Source organism: Malassezia vespertilionis, chromosome 7 (genome assembly GCF_029542925.1).
Source record: "Malassezia vespertilionis chromosome 7, complete sequence".
NCBI classification, from domain to species: Eukaryota; Fungi; Basidiomycota; class Malasseziomycetes; order Malasseziales; family Malasseziaceae; genus Malassezia; species Malassezia vespertilionis.
In genome coordinates, this window is record NC_079253.1 from 205211 (window position 1) to 227768 (window position 22558).

The 22558-nt window shown below is 62.9% G+C and overlaps 10 protein-coding genes across 10 annotated transcripts; 5 read left to right on the top strand and 5 right to left on the bottom strand.

Moving 5' to 3' along the window:
* Nucleotides 1-62: 62 nt before the first annotated feature.
* Nucleotides 63-4532, top strand: KOG1 (Target of rapamycin complex 1 subunit kog1; the record flags this gene model as incomplete). Its single annotated transcript, XM_056208207.1, has 1 exon — nt 63-4532. The coding sequence occupies one exon, from the start codon at nt 63-65 to the stop codon at nt 4530-4532; it is 4470 nt and encodes a 1489-aa protein (XP_056064182.1).
* A 310-nt stretch (nt 4533-4842) lies between these two features.
* PUS4 (tRNA pseudouridine(55) synthase) lies at nt 4843-5979 on the top strand (the record flags this gene model as incomplete). The annotated part of the gene is made up of 1 exon (XM_056208208.1): nt 4843-5979. The coding sequence occupies one exon, from the start codon at nt 4843-4845 to the stop codon at nt 5977-5979; it is 1137 nt and encodes a 378-aa protein (XP_056064183.1).
* Nucleotides 5980-6142: 163 nt separating this feature from the next.
* Nucleotides 6143-6961, bottom strand: MVES1_003392 (uncharacterized protein; the record flags this gene model as incomplete). Its single annotated transcript, XM_056208209.1, has 1 exon — nt 6143-6961. One exon carries the CDS (start codon nt 6959-6961, stop codon nt 6143-6145), a length of 819 nt encoding a protein of 272 aa, XP_056064184.1.
* Nucleotides 6962-7024: 63 nt separating this feature from the next.
* On the top strand, nt 7025-7779 carry MVES1_003393 (uncharacterized protein; the record flags this gene model as incomplete). The annotated part of the gene is made up of 3 exons (XM_056208210.1): nt 7025-7423; nt 7446-7659; nt 7688-7779. The coding sequence occupies 3 exons, from the start codon at nt 7025-7027 to the stop codon at nt 7777-7779; spliced, it is 705 nt and encodes a 234-aa protein (XP_056064185.1).
* Nucleotides 7780-7919: 140 nt separating this feature from the next.
* Nucleotides 7920-8888, top strand: MVES1_003394 (uncharacterized protein; the record flags this gene model as incomplete). Its single annotated transcript, XM_056208211.1, has 1 exon — nt 7920-8888. The coding sequence occupies one exon, from the start codon at nt 7920-7922 to the stop codon at nt 8886-8888; it is 969 nt and encodes a 322-aa protein (XP_056064186.1).
* Nucleotides 8889-8985: 97 nt separating this feature from the next.
* On the bottom strand, nt 8986-9927 carry MVES1_003395 (uncharacterized protein; the record flags this gene model as incomplete). Its single annotated transcript, XM_056208212.1, has 1 exon — nt 8986-9927. One exon carries the CDS (start codon nt 9925-9927, stop codon nt 8986-8988), a length of 942 nt encoding a protein of 313 aa, XP_056064187.1.
* A 121-nt stretch (nt 9928-10048) lies between these two features.
* Nucleotides 10049-13480, bottom strand: MVES1_003396 (RING-type E3 ubiquitin transferase; the record flags this gene model as incomplete). The annotated part of the gene is made up of 2 exons (XM_056208213.1): nt 10049-13322; nt 13353-13480. The coding sequence occupies 2 exons, from the start codon at nt 13478-13480 to the stop codon at nt 10049-10051; spliced, it is 3402 nt and encodes a 1133-aa protein (XP_056064188.1).
* Nucleotides 13481-13560: 80 nt separating this feature from the next.
* Nucleotides 13561-15273, bottom strand: MVES1_003397 (cellulase; the record flags this gene model as incomplete). The annotated part of the gene is made up of 1 exon (XM_056208214.1): nt 13561-15273. One exon carries the CDS (start codon nt 15271-15273, stop codon nt 13561-13563), a length of 1713 nt encoding a protein of 570 aa, XP_056064189.1.
* Nucleotides 15274-15377: 104 nt separating this feature from the next.
* On the bottom strand, nt 15378-16886 carry MVES1_003398 (uncharacterized protein; the record flags this gene model as incomplete). Its single annotated transcript, XM_056208215.1, has 1 exon — nt 15378-16886. The coding sequence occupies one exon, from the start codon at nt 16884-16886 to the stop codon at nt 15378-15380; it is 1509 nt and encodes a 502-aa protein (XP_056064190.1).
* Nucleotides 16887-16962: 76 nt separating this feature from the next.
* MVES1_003399 (uncharacterized protein) lies at nt 16963-22470 on the top strand (the record flags this gene model as incomplete). Its single annotated transcript, XM_056208216.1, has 1 exon — nt 16963-22470. One exon carries the CDS (start codon nt 16963-16965, stop codon nt 22468-22470), a length of 5508 nt encoding a protein of 1835 aa, XP_056064191.1.
* Between the last annotated feature and the right edge of the window lie 88 nt (nt 22471-22558).

A 22558-nucleotide genomic window follows, 5' to 3' on the forward strand; every position in this document is an offset into this window, starting at 1 on the left:
CAGGGTGGGGGCCCATGCGCTGTCGGCCGAACGCACAGGCACCCGACTCCACCCTCCACTGCATGCCCGTCGCGACACGAGCGGCAATGCATGCGAGTTTCTCGAGCGAGGATGCGTGTGTGGTCGAGGAACCGGACGACAATGTGAGCACCATTTCCGCCGATTTGGACGGCGAGCGCCACGGCGCGCTGCTGCAGCCAGAGTCGGAGGACTGGATGCTGCTCGAGTCGCCGTACATGACGCACTGGACCAACAAACGCCATACAACGAGCGGCGATCCGCGGCCGCGGCGTGCGCGCGACATGCCTGACTGGCGCATGCGCGAGCGCCTGCGCACGGTTACTGCGGCTCTTGTCATGTGCCTAAATATTGGCGTGGATCCGCCCGACGTGAGCAAGACAAAGCCCTCCTCGAAGCTTATATGCTGGATGGACCCCGAGTCGCTGGACCCCAGCAAAGCGCTCCCTGCCATCGGCCGCAATCTGCAAGTTCAATTCGAGACGCTCAGCATGAAGACGCGCTACAAGCAGTACCTAGACCCCATTGTCGAAGAGACAAAGCGGTTCTGTACCAACCTGCGGCGCACTGCAAAAGACGAGCGGGTCCTCTTCTACTACAATGGGTTCGGTGTGCCTAAGCCAACGCCGGGCGGCGAGGTGTGGGTTTTCAACAAGGCCTACACACAGTATATCCCCGTCACACTCTACGATTTGCAAACGTGGCTGGGAAGTCCGTGCATCTACGTGTGGGACGCAAGCGCTGCTGGGAACATAGTGCACAATTCGCGGCGGCTTGCGGAGGCGCGCGCAGAAGAAGAGGTCAAGGTAGCCGCTAGCGAGGGCCGTCCGCCGCCGCCGATCCCAAATGCAGACGGGATCGTGATCGACGCGGATGGCGAGCCGCAGTTTCCATTGCGCGAATCAATCCACCTCGCAGGGTGCGGCGCGGACGAAGTGCTTCCAATGAATCCTGATTTGCCCGCGGACCTGTTTACCTGCTGCCTTACGTCGCCCATCGAGATTTCCCTGCGCTGGTTCGTCCTGCAGAATCCCTTGCCCAGCTCGCTGAATGTCGACATGGTCATGAGCATTCCAGGCCGCTTGCAGGACCGACGCACGCCTTTAGGAGAGCTTAATTGGATCCTCACCGCCGTCACCGACACGATTGCATGGACTGTGCTCCCTCGCGCGCTTTTCCGTCGCTTTTTTCGCGACGATCTCATGGTCGCAGCGCTCTTGCGCAATTATTTGCTTGCGCAGCGCATCATGCGCTTTTACCACTGCACGCCCGTGTCCTATCCAAGCTTGCCAGACACACACGACCACCCCCTCTGGGCCTCTTGGGACCTCGCCGTGGACCAGTGCCTCGTGCAGCTTCCCACGCTCCTCGCCAAAGAGCAGGCACGGTCGGAAGCGGTGAATGGCGGCGAGCCCATCCCACCGCACCTCGCCGCATTCGAGTACCGCCACTCTACATTTTTCAGCGAGCAGCTCAAAGCATTTGAAGTGTGGCTCTCCCAGGGCGACGTGAGCAGAAGACCGCCGCGGCGAAGGGTGCGGCGCTTCCCCTTTGTCGCGCTCGGCGATCCGATCCAGCCGGATGCAATGGAAGCTGCGCGGCTGTGGCAGGAGCCGCACGAGGCCGACGAAGAACACGATCCCCCCATGCAGCTCCCCATCGTCCTCCAAGTCCTGCTCTCTCAGATCCACCGCCTCCGCGCCTTGATTCTGCTGAGCCAGTTTCTCGATCTGGGCCCGTGGGCCGTGAATTTGGCGTTGAGCATCGGCATCTTTCCATACGTACTCAAGCTTCTGCAAAGCCCCGCCGCCGATCTCAAGCCCGTCCTGATCTATATCTGGGCGCGGATCCTCGCCGTGGACCACAGCTGCCAAGTCGATCTTTTGCGCGACAATGGATACATGTACTTTGCCGCAGTCTTGTCCCCGTTCCAGGCAAGCACCTGGGCCAATGGCAGCACACTCCCGATTCCCAACGTGTCGGAGCACCGCGCCATGTGTGCTTTTATCCTCGCTGTTTTCTGCCAAGACTTTCCTGCGGGACAGGCGGCGTGCTTGGAGGCAGACGTGATGGATGCATGCTTAGAACACCTCGAAGACGACGACTTTCTTCTTCGGCAGTGGTCTGCGCTGTGCCTCGCGCAGCTGTGGGGCCACAACGAGGCCGGGAAAGCGCGCGCGATTGCCAAGGATGCGCACGGCAAGCTGTGCTGCCTCTTGAGCGACGCATCGCCCGAAGTGCGCGCGGCAATGCTTTTTGCCTTGGGCGTCCTGCTTGGCACAAGCGCCTCCGCCCACGATCCACTCGACAAGCTCAGCGCGCCAAAGCGCGACGCACATAAACAGCCGCTGTGCATCGGCACAGGATCCGCCACGGGCCTCGCTCCGGGCCGGCAGCGCTCCTTGGAAGTGGGCATTGCCGTCGCCGTCCTTTCCTCCGCGACAGACTGCAGTCCGCTGGTGCGCAAAGAACTCGTCGTGACACTCAGTGCGCTTGTCGCTTCCTACGAGAGCTTTTTCACGCTTGCAGCGTACCTGTACTATGCGTGTGATCTAGAACAAATACCGCGGCGCGGCATGCTTTCCTCGGCGCAGATCACTGCCGAGGTGAATGCGCGGCTCGACATGGAAGATACACTCCTCGCCGACATCCTCACCCTTGTCATGGAGCACGACCAGTCCATCGAAGCGCAGGACATTGCCAATATCCCCACCATCGTATCGCTATTTGTTGCATTGCTCGACCTCAGTGTCGATCCGCACATGGAAGTGAGTGCACTGGCCAACACAGTCGTCGATCGACTACTCGCAACCGTGTTCAACAGCGGACTTTTGCAGGCGCACGACAGTGCACTGCGCCTCACGAGCCCTGCGCCGATCAAAGAGCGGCGCACCATTCACACGCGCGTCGGCAAAACAGCACCAAAAGTAGCGAGCGCTGCGAATCCATCCGCACTTGAGCGCACCGTCCAGGCGCTCTCGAAACTGGGGTACGGCGCGCCTATGGAACCGCTTCTATCTTCCGAAGCGCATCCATCGCACGTCACCGTCGCAGGCCCGAAGATTGAGCGCCTCGAGAATGGGCACGTCGAGCACGTCAGTTTTGCGCATTACACCTCGCCGTACACAAACGAACCTACCACGCCGAGTCCCACAGACCGACGCAGCGGCGCGACAACAGCGCGCACGCCGCAACACGCCGCCACGATTCTTGCGGCCATGATGGCCAACGACCTACACAGGCTTCACACACGCTCCACCACGCAGGACTTGACGCGCCTGCCTGCGACACCAGACATGCCGCCGATCCGCCACGACCTTCCGCTCACGTCGCGCTTGTTTGCGTGGTGCAGCGAGTATTACACCGAGCCGCAGATGAAGTCTGCCGAGGCCGACGAGCCAGGCAGCTGGCAGTATAACTGGCAGACATGGCGCAGGCAGCGGAGCGAGCGCCAGAGTGTGGAAGCAATCGGCGCTGCGAGTCGTGCAACGCGCGGACGGTGGAATATGCGCGCAGGCAAACTAATTATGCCGGCACCGCCCGCTGCGATGGCGTTCCAAGAGTTTGAAAATTTGCTGGTCGTCGCGTCCGAAGAGCGCATGGTGCGAGTGTATGATTGGGAGGAGCGGCGGCTGCTGAGCACGTTTTCCAACGGAAATCCGCGCGGCACAGACATTACCTCGCTTGCATTTGTCAACGAAGAGGTAGATGCTCTCTTGCTTACGGGCGCGGCGACGGGAAATGTGAGCATTTATCGCGACTACCAGCACAAGCCGCAGCTGGTGAGTGCTTTCCGCGCGCTTCCAGACTTGGTCCGCAGTACTTATCCTGCGGGACTCACAGTTGCTTGGCAGCAGGTTGCCGGGCGTCTGCTCGCCGCAGGAGACTGCCGTGTGATTCGGACGTGGGACGCACACCGCGAGCTTTGTATTGCCGATGTTCCCACGCATACCAACAGCTGTGTGACTTCGCTGACGTGCGATAGCGAGATTGGCCACTTGTTTATGGCAGGCTTTGGCGATGGATCGATCGGTGTGTACGACCAGCGTAATCCACCTGGGAGTAGCTTGGTGCGGTTATGGGAAGAGCACAATGCTTGGGTCCAGAACTTGCACCTCCAAAAGTACGGGCAGCGCGAGCTGCTCTCGGCAAGTGTCGATGGCGGAGTGCGGTTATGGGATATTCGCGCGCGTGCTTCGCTGGTTCAGGGCAATGTCAGGCTCGGAGGGAATCTTTCCAGCTTTGCCTTGCATGATCGTGCGCCGCTGTTTGCCGCTACGTCGACGCCGCAGGCGACGACGTCGGGGTATGTGTACTCTGCACAGATTTATACAGTGCAGGATATGAAGCCGCTTGGCGGATCCATTGAGCGGGTAATGCCGGCGAATGCCATGCGTGGAATGCCGCCGTCTGCCTACTCGCCCAGCATGACGCAAACCGCATTTCACCCACAGTACCCATTGATTGCATTCGGTGGGCTTGGGGGAATTGTAGAGCTCCGTAAATATGACTAGCACATGAAGAGAGAAGTGTTAAAGAGTGTGTGTTAGAGGGAGAAGTGTGCTAAAGGGAGGGGTGTGATAGAAAGAGGTGTTAGAGAGAAGTGTGCTAGAGGGAGAAGTGTGCTAGAAAGAGGTGTTAGAGAGAACTGCATTAGAGAAATGTGCTAGAGAAATGTGCTAGAGAACTGCACTAGAGAAATGTGCTAGAGAACTGCACTAGAGAAATGTGCTAGAGAACTGCACTAGAGAAATGTGCTAAACCGCGTCTGCACGCACGGACCAATACCAGCGCAGTCAGCCTCCACAGCGTCCTTCTTCCGCGATGCCCAAAGCTGCAGCAGGCGCGTCGTCCGTAAAGCCTCTCTCGGGCCTTTTTGCTATTGCCAAACCAAGCGGCCCTACGTCCATGCACATGCTGGATGAACTTAAGACCCTATTGGCAAGCTCGTCCTTATTCTACCCACCTGACGCGCCGCCTCCTTTTTCTGCCGCAGCGCGCAACACAAAACGCGCCAAACCATGGGAGCGCGCGCTGCTAAAGAAATGCGGCCGCTTGCCGCCCAAGATAGGCCAAGGAGGCACACTTGATCCCCTTGCCGAAGGTGTGCTGGTCATCGGGATTGGAGACGCGACCAAGCGACTCCAAGACTTTTTGCACTGCACAAAAGAATACCGCGTCACGGGCTTGCTCGGCACCTCCACGACCTCCTATGACTCGCAGGAGCCAGTGCTGCAGCATGCACCGCACCATCACGTCACGGCAGAGCTTGTACGCGCGAGACTTGCGAGTTTCACAGGCGCCGTGCAGCAAATTCCGCCGCTGTACAGTGCACTGCGCATGGACGGCAAGCGTCTTTTTGAGTACGCACGCGAAGGAGTTCCTCTGCCGCGGCCCATTGCACCGCGCGATGTGCATATCGAGGCACTTTCCCTGCTCGAATGGCTTCCGCACGACACGCACGACTACAAACCGCCCGCAGACCAAGTGCCTGCAGAAGATGTTGCGCTGTTTGCCAAGGTGCGGGACATGGCAGGGCGCAGCCATGCACTGGACACTGTCAGCGACAGTGCGCCGTTGGCGCCTGCGACTCCGCCACACATGGGCAGCGACGTGCCGCCGGCAGCATTTACACTCGAAATGACCGTATCGTCGGGCACGTATGTACGCTCGATTGTGCACGATCTCGGCGCTGCTTGTGGGAGTGCTGCGCATGTTGTGCGGCTTATTCGCACACGCCAAGGCAAGTTTGCACTCGGTGAAGCGCACGCGGAAAATGAAGGGGATGTGCATGCACCGCCATCGTCGCATACGGCTATTCCTTGGCACATCTTTGAAACTGGACTTGAAGAGCTTGCGGCGGCGCGTACAGATGGCACGCGTATCGATGCGCGCGATGCACAGGGCTTGTGTGCATGGGAGCGCGCGATTTTGGAACAGTATGTATACACCATCTTCTAACCTACAGTATTCATCCCGTATGATCTATTGTACCGTCATGTAGCAACAAATACAGCCAGGCCGATCGTGCGCCGTTTGCACAGCTGTATGTCTGGATCGCCACCAGCGCGTGCGGCTCCGCATATCGCCAGGGCCTGCTGGCATGCGCCCAGGCGGCAGACTCTTACACATCGCGGTGCAGCGGCACAAACGGATCGAGCGACTTTTGCAGTTGCTGCATATGGTGGAGCGCATACTCCAGCGCGCGTGCAGATGCCTCTTGCTCGCGCTTCGGCACGCCAGGCCCGACATCGGAGCGAAAACTGCTGAGCGCGCGAACGTGCATTCCTGGTGCAATGGCATGTACAGAATGCGCATCTGACTGCAAGGAGGTCCACTCTGTCGAGCGAAACACACGGAGTTCATGCACTACGCGCGGATCTTCTGATAGCAAGACAAACCGCAGACCAAAGTGCAATTGCTCGCGCGCTGGGGCCCAATTGAGTAAGTGTGCAAGCACGTCCCAGCCAGTATGGTGAGCGGCATGCATTTCAAGCACATGGACAGGCGTAGAAAAAATTGTGCTCGACTCGAGCGGCGCGGGTGTCGTTGTTGCAGCACAAGGGGTCATTTCCTGTGCCATGACAATACTTCGCACGAGCATGGAAGGCGTCGCACCGGGCGGCGCCGGCGGCAGCGGCAAGAGGAATTGGCTGGATAAGTATACGGCAAGTACATACGTCGTGTCTTCTGTGCGCACAGTGATCCGCGTCTGCTCGCGTGCTCGCCGTACATTGCTCCATTTCGAGTCGCTCATTTCGAGTGGCCGTTGCGACTCGTCGTCGGCGCGCCGGAGCTGCGACTCGCGCACTACAAATACCGTCGGTGGCACATTGACCTTTCGCCCCAGCATCTCGAGCAGCGCGTGCACATGCAACGGCTCGATCGTGCCCGCCGCAGACACTTGCGTGTGCTGCCATTCCTTGCTGGACGCGGCGGCCATGTGGAGGCAAAAGGCGTGGCGCGGAAAACGTGACGCGTGCGCGTTGGCGGTTGGGGCGGAACGATGGAGCACGAGGGCCCAGTGCCGGATCTTGGCGCGTATACAGCGACGCATGCAGCGCAAGACGGGGACGATGCGCTTTTTGCGGAGCTCGATAGGGAAGTCGAGCTGCTGAACGAGGCGGATGCAGACGATGCGGCGGAAATAAGCGGCGGAAACGGCCGCGACGCGGACGGCAACCTTGCCGAAGCGTTCCAAGTGTACCGCGCACAGCGCATGGCAGAGATAGAGGCGCATGTCGTGGCGCGGCGCGGCGCGGCACAGAGCGGCGATGGCGGCAAGTACAGAGAGGTGCGCGATGAAAAAGAGCTGCTCGATGCGAGCATCAGGCAGCCTAAAGTCGTGATCCATTTTGCGCACAAGGATTTCCGGCGGTGTGCCATTCTTGACCGGCATTTCGAGGTGCGTTGTATACATCTTACAGCAGCACCTTGCAAAGCAGCATCCCCGCACCTTGTTTGCGAAAGCTGACGTGCGCAACACGCCGTTTCTTGTGGAGAAACTCGGCATCAAGGTGCTTCCCTGCATATTAGCATTCCGCGATGGTGTATGCCAGGAAAAACTTATTGGCTTCGAAGAGTTTGGCAATGCAGACTCATTCAGTACCGCGGCACTCGAGTGGCGGCTGGGGCGTGCAGGTGCGTCGACTGCTTGTGCTAACCGCAGGCGTCATTCAGCCGCAGCAAAAAGCCACAAAACCCATTCTGGGCTTTGGCGTACCGGCAGCGGCGCCGGACGAGGACGTGTGGGACGACTAGGTATATAGGAGTAGGCGGGGTTGTACGATCGTGTCGTTGTCCACCGCGACTTTCTCTACCAGCCACGCCGCACAGCGAGGCGCCCACGCGCTTTGGCGCGCCGCCTCCACCTGCATTCTGCGCGCAACGCTTTTTGCGCCATGCCGCAAGCTGCGCTCGCGTTTCCGCCGGCATACACGCTTGTCGGTGTGTACCGCCTGACGCACGATCCAAACATCTGGCGGCCGCACTGGCGGGCAGTTAGCAAGTCGGCGAGCCAAGCGCTACTGCTTGCTGTTCTGTGGCTTGTACTGACCATGCCTTTCCAGCTGTACATTGCATCGCCGTTCATCGGCCGCGTGGGCTCTGCTGTCGGTGCGCGGCATGCATACGATATGGCGGCGCGTGTCGCACAAGCCGTGCACATCCCCATGTTTACCTACGCGACGCTCACAAAAGTGCTGGTCGTGCTGAACCAAATCAACTCGCTCATGGAGCTCCGCATGGGAAAGCAGCTGCGCGTGTTCCGCCAAACAGCATATGCAGATACCGTTGCATCGCGCGGCAAGGCTGCAGAGTGGTGGGTGCCGTATACAGAAGAGTGGGAGCAGCCGCCCGACACTGCGCCCAGCGCGCAGCCACGCACGTTGCCCGGCCGCATCACTGGCGCCGTGCGCGGCCGATGTATCCGCTTTGCTGTGCGCAAGGTAAGCATGATCTTTTTCAGCTCAATCCCGCTGTTTGGCATGGTCTGTTACGCAAGCGCCGCGGCCGTGTCCTACACCTCGTCCTTGCTACAGCCCATGTACAAGGCCAAGCGCATGTCTACGCACCAAATCGCGCTCTGGGACGAAGAGCACCGCACGGAATACTTTTTCTTTGGGCTCTCTGCACTCTTGCTAGAGCATATTCCCGTGCTGGGCCTCGTGTTCAGCGTCTCCAACCGCATCGGAGCGGCCATGTGGGCGCACGATCTCGAGAAGCGGCAGCACCGGTTCCGGCGCGGGGAACTCGACCGTGTTGCACAGTCGCAGCACTTTCCGGCAGACGGCGCTCCGGGAGCGTATAGACATGCTACGCGTGCGGACGTGCCCGCGCGCAAGAGCGTTGCAGCCGAGCCAGCAGTGTAGACAGCATGCGGACGTGCCAGCGCGCAAGCGCATTGCAGCCAGCAGTATAGACAGCATGCGGACGAGCGATAAACCAACAAGAGAACAGAAGGGTTTTCTATGGTACAGAGGCGAGCTTTTTGCTCTGCGCACGCGCAGCGAGCCGTGCAGCGCGCGCCTCTTCGTGTGCTGCATACTCTTGGTCCAGCTGGACGCGCATCAGCCGCAAAAACTCGGCAGGGTCTTGTGTATCTGCGATGCGGGCGTGCAGCTCTTCCGGCGCTAGTCGCATGTCCATCGCGTGTGGCGCCGTATCCTCCTCGCTGAAAGAAGGCATGTAGTACTGCACGTACGTATGCAAGCGCCATTGCGAGAGCGCAGCGCGCATGCGGTCAACAAATTCGTCGACCGAGGAGATTTCAAAATAGTAGCGCACCCAAAGCACGGCGCCAAGAGCCGACGCACCAACAATAGAGGTGGCTAGAGAAAACGCACCGAGCGCCAGCAATGGCCCGTCCGATGTCTGGTCGCGCGGCTCGTGCGGTGTGCGCTCTGGCGTGGGTGCCAGCACGCCGATGCTATACGACGTGGGCGCGGCGTGCGGCGCGGCGGCCATCACTGTCGTTACTGGGGGCGTGGCCGGCGTGGCCTTCAGCTTCGCGAGGCCTACAGGCGCTGCTTGTATCGTGGTGCGCTTTGCAGGCACCGCCCGGACTGCGCTCGCGGGCGCTTTGGCGTGCATCGCGGGCGCTCGGGGCGACAAAAAACGCCATGCCCCAGCATGCATCTCGCGAAAGAGCGCAAGAGGGGTTTTGACAGGCGCTTGCTCCTCGCTGGCAGCCGCATGCGCCATGGCGCGCGCGTCGCCCGTCACTGCATGCACGTTCGGCGTGCCGGGTTTGCGGCGCATACAGTAGAAAAGTGTCCCTGCGGCGCCTGTGACAAATGCGACGGTCGAGAGGGTTAAGATAAACCGCGTACGGGCCGCAGTGGCGTCTTTGTGCGCGTCTTGGCGCGCCGCATCGCGCGGTGCGTCGCTCGCGCCGCGTCCAAGCGCCATGAAGAAAGTGCGTCGGCGTGTGGAGGCAAAAAAAAGCGTGGGCAGCACGGCGCTGTACGGCACACAAAAGTCGCGTTTCTCCACGTCGGCCATTACACACTACGTATCTGAATAAGATCGCCTATCCCCCACGGACCATGCTATGCGGAAGCGGCCCCAGAAACGGCCCCTCGGCGGGGTGCTCGGTAAAGTTGCAAAGCTCGGTGGACTCCAAAAATAGCTCGTCGCGAAGCACGCTCGTCCAGTAGCGCAACCGACGCAGAATGAAATGCCACGCTGCGAATCCGAGCAGCAAGGATGCAATCCCCAGATTCGCGCAGCGCAAGTACAGCTGCTGCACCGCCGCAGCGGCAGCGAGCTTCCCGGCGATCCACAGCGCGAACGCAGCACACAGATACGGCGCAGCAATCAGCGGCAGTGCAAGCACAAGCGCCGGCCTCACCAGCCACGTCCAGCCCACAAGCACCGGCACGTGCCACACACTTCCTGTCTGGAGCATTTCGAGCATGTCCCAGAGCGTCGGTGCATAGTCCGGCGCGACAAACAGGGTAAGCAGCAGCGCGAGATAGAGCAAGATGAGTCCCAGCGCCCAGGCATGCAGCACGTTGAGCTGCGGGATGCCCTCGGTGGTATATTGCTGCACTGGAATCAAGTATTGGTGAAATACGAGTCCCACAAGCAGCGGCACAAGGCCCAGCGCAGTGGAAATGTGGAATACAAGGCGCGCAGCATGCGAGGCATATACACGGAGCGTCCGCTGCTGTGCAGAAAGCACCGCGCGGCGCCCGCCGACACCGACACACACAAGGGCAATGAGCGCAACGTAGCCAGTATACAGCGCATACATATCGTGCACGCCGCCCAAGCCGGCGAGGTGCATAATGCCGCGCCCGAGCAAGAGCGGCGCAAACAGCGCGCCGAGCATTGCGCAAAACACACTCGCCCACAAGAGCCCCAGCAAGCCCAGCACACGGCGGCGGATATTGGGGGGAATGTAGACTACCGAGTAGAGTGCCTTGTGCTTTTCCATCGTCGCGATCGACGCACGCTGCTTTTCCAGCGCAGCACGCCCCTCCTCGTCGAGCGGCGCGCCATGCAGGTCTGTGGGAATAAACAAGAGCGCATTCGGCGCTGGGTGGTCATTGGCAGGAACGCGCGCGTAGCCTCCGTCGTGAATAAACTGGGCATGCTTTTCGCTCGCGGTGCCGAGCATGCGCGCAAGCCAGCCGCCGCGCGCAACGTGCCCATGCTCTTCCGGCAAATCGTCGCCCATGAGAAAAGCGCTCAAACGCACACGGCGCGCCGCCCATATCCACCAGTAGCGAAAGTAGCGCTTCGCACGCACGCGCGCGCGCGCTTGCTTCAGCACGACGCGCAAGCCGAGCTGGAGGAGGAGGAGGTCGACAGGGACGTGGAGGACAGGGGTGAGTGGATGCCAGTGCAGCGGCAGCACATTTGGCAGCGCATAGTACACTGCGCGGAGCGATGCGCCCGCCAAACAAACCGCGATTGCGCTGTACATAATCATCGAGTCGCCGAGCTTGCGCAGCTGCAGTGTCGCGCGCGTCTCGAGAATCTCGCGGATGGGATGGAAATCGGGATCGCTTGCATCGCGCATCCAGCACAGCACGCCGGGGCGGACGACGGCGCGCGTTGCAGTGACGAATTGCGCAAAGTGGAACATGTACACTGTGCCGGCGGTCCAGCGACACAGGATAAAGGAAAACGGCGCGGCGCGTGCATCGCCCAGCATGCGGGCGATCGATGCGCCGGGAAAAAGCGGGAATAGGCACCACTCGAGAAGCGTGCCGCAGAACAGGGGAAAGAAGACAAGGTCGATGACGGAAAAGGCGAGGACCTTGAAGATAGTCGTGTACTGCTTCATCGCGTGTTTTGGCCAGGATAAATGCAGGCCGTGGATGTAGACGCCAAGCTGCGTCTCGAGAAAGAGGCCCATCACAATGTACGCATGGCCAAGGACGACACACAGCCCACGTTCCCAAATGCGGGTGCCGCGCGTGCAGTCCTGCAGTGTTTGCGCAAGGCGCGCCACTCCGCCCGCCCAGTGCCGCACAAAGCGTGCAAGCGGCGCGGTTTGGGTATGTGGCACATGCAGCCCAAGCACGGGGCTTTGCGTGTGCGGCGCGGCGCGTAGAAACTGTGGGAAAATGGCTTTTGTGAGGCGCAGCACACCGGCAATGCGGTCCAGCAAAAACTCAAAGACGGGGTCGGTGATGCGGCGCAGCAGCGCGGCGGGGAGAAGGAGTGCCTCGGTGAAGCGGAAGCCGAAAAGGCGCCCGAGGAGGTAGGGGAAAATAACAAATACAGAAATGATGACCACGACGAGGGCCTGCAAGATGAGCACGCTTTGCGTAAAGCCCCAGAGAGAGCCGCGCAGGCCAATGACTTGCATAATACTGTCGAGGTCCTCGCCCATGTCCGCGTTGTCGTCCCACAAATTATCCCCTTCGTCGTCGTCGTCGTCGTCGTCGTCATCGTCGTCGAGCGGCGCGGGCTCGAGCGCGACTTGGCCCGGCTCGTTTCCTCCCTCGCTCTCGTCCTCCCACGCCGAGTCGTCATCGTGGGGAAAGGTGCGCGCAGGCGCGCGCGCAAGCGAACCCTCCTCATCGTTCGGCGCAAGCTGCGGCGGTGCTGGGTGCATTGCGTATTCTTCGGGCGCGTCTGCATGCTCTGCAGCCCACGCCGTGTCCAAGCGCTGTGGCGCGTTTTGTGCAAGGTCCTGGACAAGCAGGTGCATGGGATCGGCGGCCATCATACGCTCCGCACGCGCCTGTGCAGCGTGCAAAGCAGCAGCGCGGATGCGATCGCGCGCGGCGTTTGGCTGCTCCTCTTCGGGCGCCGGACGATGCTCGAGGGTTTCGTGCTGGTACTGCAAAACCCATTCGCGGAGGAGAAAAACGGCCACAAACGAGACCATGACGGCGGCGGTGACAAACGCAGAGCGTGGCCACTCGGAAGTGACCTCGTCGTAGATGGTTTCTACCAAGACTCGCGCGGCGCGGTACGTGTAGTCGGCCATGCGCTCCTCGCTCAGGCGCTGCGGGAGCAAATTTGCCGTGTTTGGCTGTGTGTGTGTGGCGTCGTAGCTCCGTGTGCCTTGCACCGCATCTACGATGCGGTCGCTGATGCGAAAGTACATGCACCAGACCTTGTACGAGGTGTATGGGACAAGCACAAGCCACACCAACCCCACAAACACGACACGAAGAATGTACGCGGCGATCTGCAGCGCACGCCACCCGATGAACCGTGCATACAGCCACGGCGGAAAAGAGCCGTCGGGCATCGTGTGCTTATAGTGCTTGTGAAAAATAAAGTCGTACTTGCATAACTCGCAGTACCGTTTTTGGCTGTGCTGCAGCCACTGCATCAAGCTAGGGTGAGTTTTTGGCGAGCGTACGTACCAGTCCTGGTGGCAGTACCGGATACTGCCCGTGCACCGGCATGGATGGTACAGCGGCGCGCCCGGCTCTTCTTCACTGCGGCATATACGGCATGTCGGCACTTCCGGCACGCCTGCGAGATCCGCCATGCTGGCTCGAAGAAGGACGCGACGGCGCTCGGCCGAGCTACACACCTACAGTTTCGCGCTGGGCGCGCGCAGTGCGCGTTTCAAAATTTCTGGCGTGAGGGTGCGGGGTACGTACTGCCGGTGCTCGACTTGGGCAGCTCATCGATCGTAGAAAACCATTTCGGGATGGCAAATCCGCTCATGTACTTGCGGCAGTGATCGCTGAGTGTGTCGTGCAGCATCTGGTTCGCGTCGTCCGCGGCGGCCAATGCGTGCTTCGCCGCGTCGCTCAGGACAACCACCGCATGGCCCGCTTCGCCCCATTTGGGGTGCGACTTGGCGACGACGGCAGACTCACGCACCCACGGGTGCGACGCGAGCTCCTGCTCGACCATGACAGACGAGATATTTTCGCCGCCGGAAATAATAATGTCCTTGCCCCGGTCTACGATTTGGATCTCTCCGCCGGGGTGCCGCACGGCAAGATCGCCCGTGTGGAACCAGTTGCCGCGAGTCGCTTCGGCGGTCGCTTCAGGGTTCTTGTAGTAGCGCTTCATAACGAGGTTGCCGCGCATCACGATCTCGCCCGTCTCGCTGGCGTCCTGCTTCACGTCGACGAGCTCGTCGGTGTCGAGTTTTACGACGCGCGTCTCGTCTCCGGACACGTACGCATGGCCCTGGCGGGCCTGCAGGCGCGAGCGCTGCTCGAGGTCCAAGCGGTACCACGCTGGCTCCTGGAACCGGCCATTGCTCGGGCCGTACGTCTCGGTGAGGCCGTAGACGTGGATGGGGAGAAGGTGCAGCGACTCCATCTTGCCCAGCAGGTGTGCGGACGGCGCACTGGCCGCGACCAGCACATAGACGGGACGGTCCAGCCGCTGCGCCTCGCTCGCCTGCACAATGCCGTTCTGCACGGTGGGCGCGCCGCAGTAGTGCGTCACGCCGCCGTGCAAAAATGCGCGCCAAATCTCGGGATACTGCACGCTGCGGAGCATGTGGTGCGTGCCGAGCGCGGCCGTGACGGCCCAGGGAAATGTCCAGCCGCAGCAGTGGAACATGGGAAGCACCCAGAGGTAGACCGTGTCGCCATTGAGCTGCGACTGGAGCGCATTCGAGAGCGCTGCAAGGTAGCTCCCACGAAAGGTCGTCTCGACGCCTTTGGGATTGCCGGTGGTGCCGGACGTGTAGCACAGCGACGAGGTCGCATTCTCGTCGACGATCTCGTCCAGCAGCCCATAGTCGCGCAGCCCATTCCGCGGAGGGGCATTTGCCCATGCGTGGTAGCCTTGCATGAGAAACGCTTCGTACGCATCCTGCCGGTCCTGCCCGCCAGAATCAAGCGAGCAAACCACGAAGAGGTTCGGGAGAGAGGGAATGAGGTGCTGCACTGTGTGGTCAACAAGCACGACACGCGCGCCACAGTGGACCAAAATGTACTCGATCTCCGACGCGGTGTTGCGGTAGTTGAGCGGGGTCACAATGCCGCCCGCGGCGAGGACGCCGTAGTGTGCGTCGGCAATCAGCGGCACGTTGGGACTCACTACGGCCACACGGTCACCTTCCTGCCATCCCGGAACACTGCGCAATGCACACGCAAGACTCAGGACGCGTGCGGCCCACTGCGCGTAGGTGAACGAGTAGTGCTGCTCGGGGTGCACAACGGCGGTGTGGTCGGGGCGAATCAGCGCGGCGCGCAGCAAAAATTGCACGGGATTCAAGGGCGTGTAGTGCAGAGGAAGGTGGGGTGGAAGCTGCATGCGCAGCCCAAATGTGCGGCCCTGCGGCGGCTGCGAGGAAAGCGGAGGCACGTACATGGTGCAGGCCGGAAAAGACGTGCGGGCGGCATGGTGTGGAGGCGGCGCCTCCACACCGAAACACGCCGTGCATGCGTGGCTATGGCGCAGCCTACGCGCTATTTCTATGAAGCGGGTGCGGCGCCGTGAGGCTCGTCGGCGTGGTGCAGCGTCTGCGCCGCACACTGCGCAAGCAGATCAAGTGCCTTGTCTACGTGGCGCATTTCGGTAGCCGGAGCGCCAAACACAATCCGCAGACAAAACCCGACTTCTGGGAGCACGGTAGGCGTGAGGAACATGGCGTCCTGGCGGGTGAGCAGCACATCGTTGAACCGCCGATTGAGCGCATCGACATCTGTGCCTGTGCCTGCAGCCAAAAGGCGGAACATGACGAGTCCCCAGCGCGGCGGATGCACGATCTCAAACGCTGGCATGCGCTGCAGCGCATGCGCAAAGTGCGCTGCTTGCGCAATGGCGTTGCGCAGATGTGTCCTGAACCCCGCCTGCCCAAAGCTGCGCAGGACAAACCAGACCTTCAAGGCACGGAACCTGCGTCCCAAGACGATTTGCAGGTTGCGCAAATCGTTGAGCGCGGCGGCATCCGTGCCTCTGGATTTCAGGTACTCGGGCGTGAGCGAGAGTGCATTCGCGAGGTAGCGCCGGTTGCGCAGGAATGTCGGCGCACACTCCATGTGCACGAGTCCCCACTTGTGCAGGTTGAGCGAGAAAGAGTCAAAGTGCGTTCGGATCGCGTCGAGATGTGCGGGCATACGCTCCTCTTCCAACGCCAGCGTCACGCCGCCGTACGCGGCGTCTACGTGGAGCCACAGCGTCGGATCTGATGCTGCGACGCGTGCAATCTCGTCGAGCCGGTCTATCGCACACGAGTTGGTCGTGCCGTATGTCGCGATGAGGATAAATGGGTGCAGTCCCTTGGCGCGGTCCTCGTCGAGTGCCGCCTGCAGCGTCGCGCCGCGCAGTGCGTAGTCATCGGCGCGGCACACGTCGAGCGCACGAAACTGCAGCCCCAGCATCTTGGCCGCCTTGGCGCCGACGGTGTGCGTCTGCGACGTGCCGTACATCACCATGGTGGGCAGCAACGATGCGCGCAATGCAGGCGCTGTGTGGGCAAGCCGATCGAGCGCGCGTTCGCGCGCGGCGATTGCCATGGTAAATGTCGCCTCGCTTGCGCCGCCGAGCATTACCCCGCCTCCCTCGTGCGACATGTCATTCGAGTGAAACGCAGCGCCGAGTCCGACCATGCCTGCCAGCCAGTCGAGCACAATAAATTCGAGCTCCGTCACCGCCGGCGATGCGGTCCAGTTGAAACCGGGATTGTTAGTCGCAGCCGTGTAGATATCCGCCAAGATACCCTCGTACGTCACATTCGACGGAAAGAAGCCATAGAACATGGGATGCTGCCAGTGCGTCATGCCCGGCATGATCTGTGTGTGAAAATCGCGCTGGATCGTATCCCACGCCTCGCCATGCTCGGGCGCCTGCGCTGGAATCTGCTTGGCAAGGTACCCCTGCTCTACCTGCGCGGCTACAGGAAGCGACTCGAGCGTCGCAAAATACTCGCACACCTCGTCCACCGCCCTGTACCCCGCCTGCCGAAACGCTTCGCGGTCCATGGTGGCAGCCGCGCTCGGCCGAATCGCGTGTGCAGCGCGTCGGCAGCGGTGCGCAGCCGTCTTGCTTCGCGCACAGATGGCGGGAGCAGAACCGGACGTGTTCCGCGCGGAGCATTTCGAGTCTCTGTTCGGCCTGATCCATACCGTTGCGGGCGCTGCGCCGCACACAACGGCGGGCTTCGGCGATTGGTACATCCATGTCGAGCGGAACCGCGAGGCGTTGGCTTGTCTCGGCCGCGTGCCGCCCAGAAGCGAGGCGGAGCGCCGCGAGATCCGCGGCGGCGCCATCACCCTGCACGGCACATCCCAGGCGCTAAATGCCGATTTCGTCGCGCAGACCTTGCGTGTCTCGGACGCACTGGACATCTCGGAGCGCTACGCCGCGTCGCTCCTCCAGGAAGCGATCCTTGCAAGCAAGCGATGGGCGCGCGCGCCCGTCGACGTTGCCATCCTGCTCTTTTACCGCGAGAAGCTAGCTCTGCTTGCATGCGTAAAAGCGCTTGCGTACCATGCGTACACGCTGTGCCTCAGCCCCGATACCGAGGCCCAGCGGATCGGGATCCGGATGGGCCGCCTCTTGGACACGATCGTGCGCGCGCGTGCGGCCCAGCGATTTTTGCCGCGCGTCCTGGAGACGCTTGATGCACTGCGCGGCGTGCGCGATGGCGTGCGCGCCGCGCTCCAGAGCCCGCCAGGCGCCCACAAACTCAGCGACGAGATCCAGCTGGAGCGCCTTGTGTGGATCGAGCAGGGCGAGCAGGAGCTGGGGCACATTGTCTACTTGCTCTCTATATCGCGCCGCTTTGCTCCTGCCGACATCGAAGCGCTGCTTGGCGCTTTGCGCACGCTCGAAATACACCACGCGCACAGCGCACTGCCTCTCTACCTCGCCACCGCAGCGCTCGCCGCGCTCGATCCGACGCCGGACGCGGCCGCCGCACACCTTGCGCGCCACGCCACTGCGCCGCTGCACACCACCGACGTCCTCCAGCGCGACGCGCCGTTCCTCCGTGCGCTCCAAGCGCACTTTGCTGCGCCCTGGGCGACGCCCGGCCTCCACAGCCTTCTCCAGCTGCAGTACGCCCTCTTCCTCCAGGACGCGGGCGATGCGAGCGAGCAGGTCCAGCACATGGCCACAGCGGCGCTTGCGCCGCCCAAGTGCGACGGCGACGCTGTGCCGAGCGCCGCGCTCCTCTTTGCGCTCCTCTGCATGCTCGCGTTCCGCGACGCAAGTAGCGACGGCCTTTTGCGCACCCTCTCAGGCGTCGACGCCGAGTTTCAGGCGTACATACTCCAGCAAATGGAGCACCTCCTCCTCCGCCTCTGCACGCACAACCTTGCGCTCCTGCGCAAGCTGCAGCGTGCCGAGGAAGACGCCGCGTTCGCCGCACTCCGCGGCGCGCGGCCTGGCGTTGCGCCGCCCGCGCGCCGCTACGATATCGAGGCGCTCTTTGACCTCGTTGCACGCACCTGCGAGGGCCGCGCCGAGTCGGGGCTTGCATTTCTCCTCGGCGCCGACCGCCGCTTTTCGCGCTTTTGCCTGTGGGCCGTCGATATGCGCGAGCCGGGGCAGCAGCGTGCGCTGCTCTCGATGCTCGCCGCGCTTGCATGCGGCGAGCAGTGCGCGGGGCACGTCCATGCGCTCCTCGAGTCTGAGCCGCATCACGCGGGCGAGCGCCGACTCGCTACCTGGCCGCATCTCTTTGACTGGCTCCAGCACTACATCGATACATTCCGCATGCGCAGCGGCACGATGCCGCCCGAAGAAATGGTGCTCCTGCGCACCTTTCTCCACGTCCTCCGCGCTGTCGTGCGCTCGAGTACCGCGGCGCGCGACTCGCTCTACCTCTGCGCACAGTACGCGCCGCTGCAGCGCCTCTTTGCGCTCTATACGTGCGCCGTGCCCGTCGACCTCAAGGCCGCGCTCCTCGACGCGCTCGCCGCATTCGCCGCCAACGCCTCGCCCAAGATCCTCGCGGAGCTCTGGCAGCGCCTCGAGCAAACCGGCGTCGTGCACCAGAAACACAACACGTCGCCGGCCGTGTACGAGCTGGAGCATGTCGAGTCCGCGTACTACCGCTACCCCGGCACCACCGCGCTCGTGCGCTTTCTGCGCGCCGTGCTCCCGCCGGCGGTGGCCGGCGCCGCACACACCGTTTCTCCGCAGGCGCTCGCGGCGGCGCCGGCGCCGCCACCGCCGGCGCAGAGCACCGCGCCGTACGTGGCCTTTGTGGTGGAGCACGTTTTCCTCAAAGCCGCCACGCGCGTCTATGCACATCCTGCAGAGCGCTGGCAGGTCTCCGCGGCGTGCCTCGACTTTATGGAGCACTGTCTCGCGACGTTTCCCGTCGCGCGCCTCGTCGACGACGCCTCGCGCGAAACGCTTGCGGCGCTGGCGCGCCACCCCGGCTTTGCCGTTTTGCGCCGGCTGCTCGGCTCCAAAGCGCTCCTCGAGGAGCTCTTCTTCTTCCTGCACCCCGACCCCAACAGCGCTGGGTTTGACGCGGTGAATGCCGACCGCGCCCAGTCGCCCTTTTTCTCGCACGCCGTCGCCACGACGCTCCGCATTTTGCTGCACGTCTTTTCCAACCAGCACGTCTTCCTCCACGTCCTCTGCCCCGCCCTCGGCGACGCCGCAAGCGCCGCGGCGTGTGAAGCGCTCGACGTGCACCTCCTGCACTCACCCACGATCGTCGTCCAGCTGGCCCTGTACGTCAACTGCACCGACGAGCAGATCGCTTTGCTTGCCGTGCGCGCGCTGCACGCCCTCGCACAGAGCCCCACGTTCCAAGCCGCGGACCACTTTGGGCCGCTGCGCCACCGCCAAACGATGAACCGCCTCGCGGGCATCCTCGATATGAGCGGCGAGACGGAGCGCGTGCGTGCTGGGCTCCTTGCGTGGCTCGTCGCGCCCACGCCCGACCCTGCGCTTGGCGCCGCGCCCGACGAGATGGGCGAGCCGGATACCTTGCTCCCGACCGAGACCATCGCACACCTGCAGCTCGCCATCCTCGCCTTTTTGCTGCACGGCGCACAGGCGCGCGCGCCGAACCTTGTGCACTATTTGCTTGGCTACCGCGACGCGTCGATTGTGGACGCACACGCCGAGATGCTCTATACCATCGTCTCCATCCTCGAGCCCCAGCGCGAGTCGCCGCCGCTCTGCGCGCGCTTCCCGGCGCTCGCGGAAAAGTGCTTTGCGCTCGTGAGCAGTTTGTGCACGCACGCGTATACGAGCTCTGCCACGCTGCGCTTCCTCCGCACGCGCGCATTCCTTCTCCAGCATCTCCGCACCGTTCCCACACGTCCGTCGGCGGCGCGCGCGCGCACCACGGGCCACGTCACGTACGCCGACGGCGCGCTCGTCGCCACCACGCCCGCTGCGTTCCTCGCTCTTTTGCGCACCCACGCGCACATACTCACGCTCGTCGCCCTCGAGCTGCACACCCTCGCGCTCCAATCGCAAATCGCGCGCGCGCGCGCCCTCGTCGACGCATTGCTTGGCGTGGGCGAGCCCGCGCGCCTTTTTTTACTGCTGCACGACGGCGCATGGCACGACGACCGCGAGCTGCTCACCGCCCAAGAAACGCACGCAGAGCGCGGCGCGCTCGAGGCGGCGTCGGTCGAGGACGGCACGCGTGTGTATGACCTGCGTGCCCTCGCCCAGAACCTTGTGCAGCGGCGCGGCGAGGAGCACAATGCCTGGCTCGAGCACGCCACGCGTGTGCTGCAGTGGGCCGCCGCGCAGAACACGCATCGCGAGCTTGGCGATGCGAAGCACTCGCTGCTGGTGGCGTGGCGCCAAGCCATGGACATGGCGCTCCTGCATGCACTGCCCATGCTGCCGCCGCCGCGCCGCGCCGAGACGCTCCTGGACACGCTCCATGCGCTGCTTCCGCTGCTGCACAGCGCGGACGCGCAAACACAGGCGCTCGCCGCGAGCGGCATGCTTGCGCCGCTGCGTGCCCTGCGCAGCGGCGACATGGACGCCCCTGAGCGGCTCCTTGCAGTGCTGCGCGCCATGCTCGACGCCATGCTCGACGGCACACAGTGCATGCGCATGGACCTGTACCTCGGCCTTGTCGCGTTCCTTGAATTTGCGCGCGACGCGCTCGCCGAGCGTGCGCACGACCTGCTCAGCACCTGTGCCGAGCAGCTCGTCGTGCTGCTCGCACGCGATGCGCTCGACGGCTCGCGTGTTGCGCAGACCGTGGCGCTGACTGCGCTTGCGCGGCTCTTGCGCGTGAACAGTGCCGAGCGCCTCGGTGTTGTGGATACCATTGTGCGCCACGGCTATCTGCGCACGCTTGTGCTCCAGCTGCAGGCGCTCGACGCGCCGCTCCAAGAAACGCTGAGCGCCGACCCCAGCTCGCTCAACGCGCAGTATGTTTACGAGGCGCTCCTCGCGCTTTTTTCTTGCATTGCGCAGTCGCGCAGCGGCGCACAGCAGCTCGTCGATGCACAGCTGTTGCACGTCCTCGCGCGCGTCGCGTTTCCCTCGCAGCGCCCCGAGGCGCAGCCCGTCCAGGATCTGGATGCGTTCCTTCCCCAGGTCGCGGAGCGCTACGCGGCGCTCCTCACGCCGCTCCTGCAGCTCCTGGTCGCCGTTCTGCTTCATGTGCACGTCCCGGGCAAGCTCGGCGCCGCTGCACAGCAGACCACGGCGCTCCTGCACGCACACCAGGACGCATTCCTCGCGACGCTCCGCGCCGCTGCGCATCCGCACGCCGGCGTGGCCGACGCGGAGCAAGCGGCGCTCCTCGTGCTGCTCCTCGTCGCGGTCTTTGGCGACGGCGTAGCTGCGTTCCAAAGCGCCGTCCTGGCGCTCGGCGCTGCGTACCTCGGCGCGCCGCGCGCTTGGCTTGCGCCGCAGACAGCCGCCGAGCGCGACGAGGCGCTTGTGATGCTGCCCGCCGCGGGCGGCCTTGTCCAGTGGGACGCAGAGGGCCAAGCGCGTCTTTCCCTTTTTGTTTTGCACGCGCAGCGCGCGCATGCGCGCGTGCTGCGTGCCGTGGCGTCCTACCTGGAGCGCGCGAGCCAGGCTGCTCCGGTGCTTGCGCCGACGCTCCATGCGCGTACGCACGCCAGGGCTGCCGCGCCCGCGCTCGGCGTGCTTGTTGCTGCGCTGCGCGAGCAGCTGCGTGCGCTCGAGACCACGTTCAAGAGTTTGGATAGAGTGCATCTTGTGCTCCGCGATCCAGACGCGGTGCGCATGGAGGAGTGGAGCGAAATGGCGCGCGACGGCCTGGGCGTGGAGGAGGGCGTGGAGCGCGCTGGGACGCTTGAAGCGCTTGGCGCGTGTGCGACGCAGCTCCATGCTGATGCCTCGACGCTGCTGGATGTGGTCGAGCTGCTTACCGTGCTGCTTGTGCGCCATTTCCGCCTCTTTGTCGAGGCGCCGGGGAAGGGAGAGGAAGGGGGTTTGGATCCCGGCGCGCTGCGCTCCGCGGGAGCACCGCTGCTGGGGCCTGTGCTCGAGGCGCTGGAACTTTTCCACGTGCCCTCCTTTTTTCCAGACGCACAGGAGCACTTGGCGTTTCTGCAGATGATGGCGCGCATGTTGTCTGCATTGCTTGTGGAGTAGGCAGGCCAGCACGGCCGCCGTGCGACGATACGACAGCGTGCGACTATACGACAGAGCTATCTCGGCCGCCATGCGACGTACTGCCATC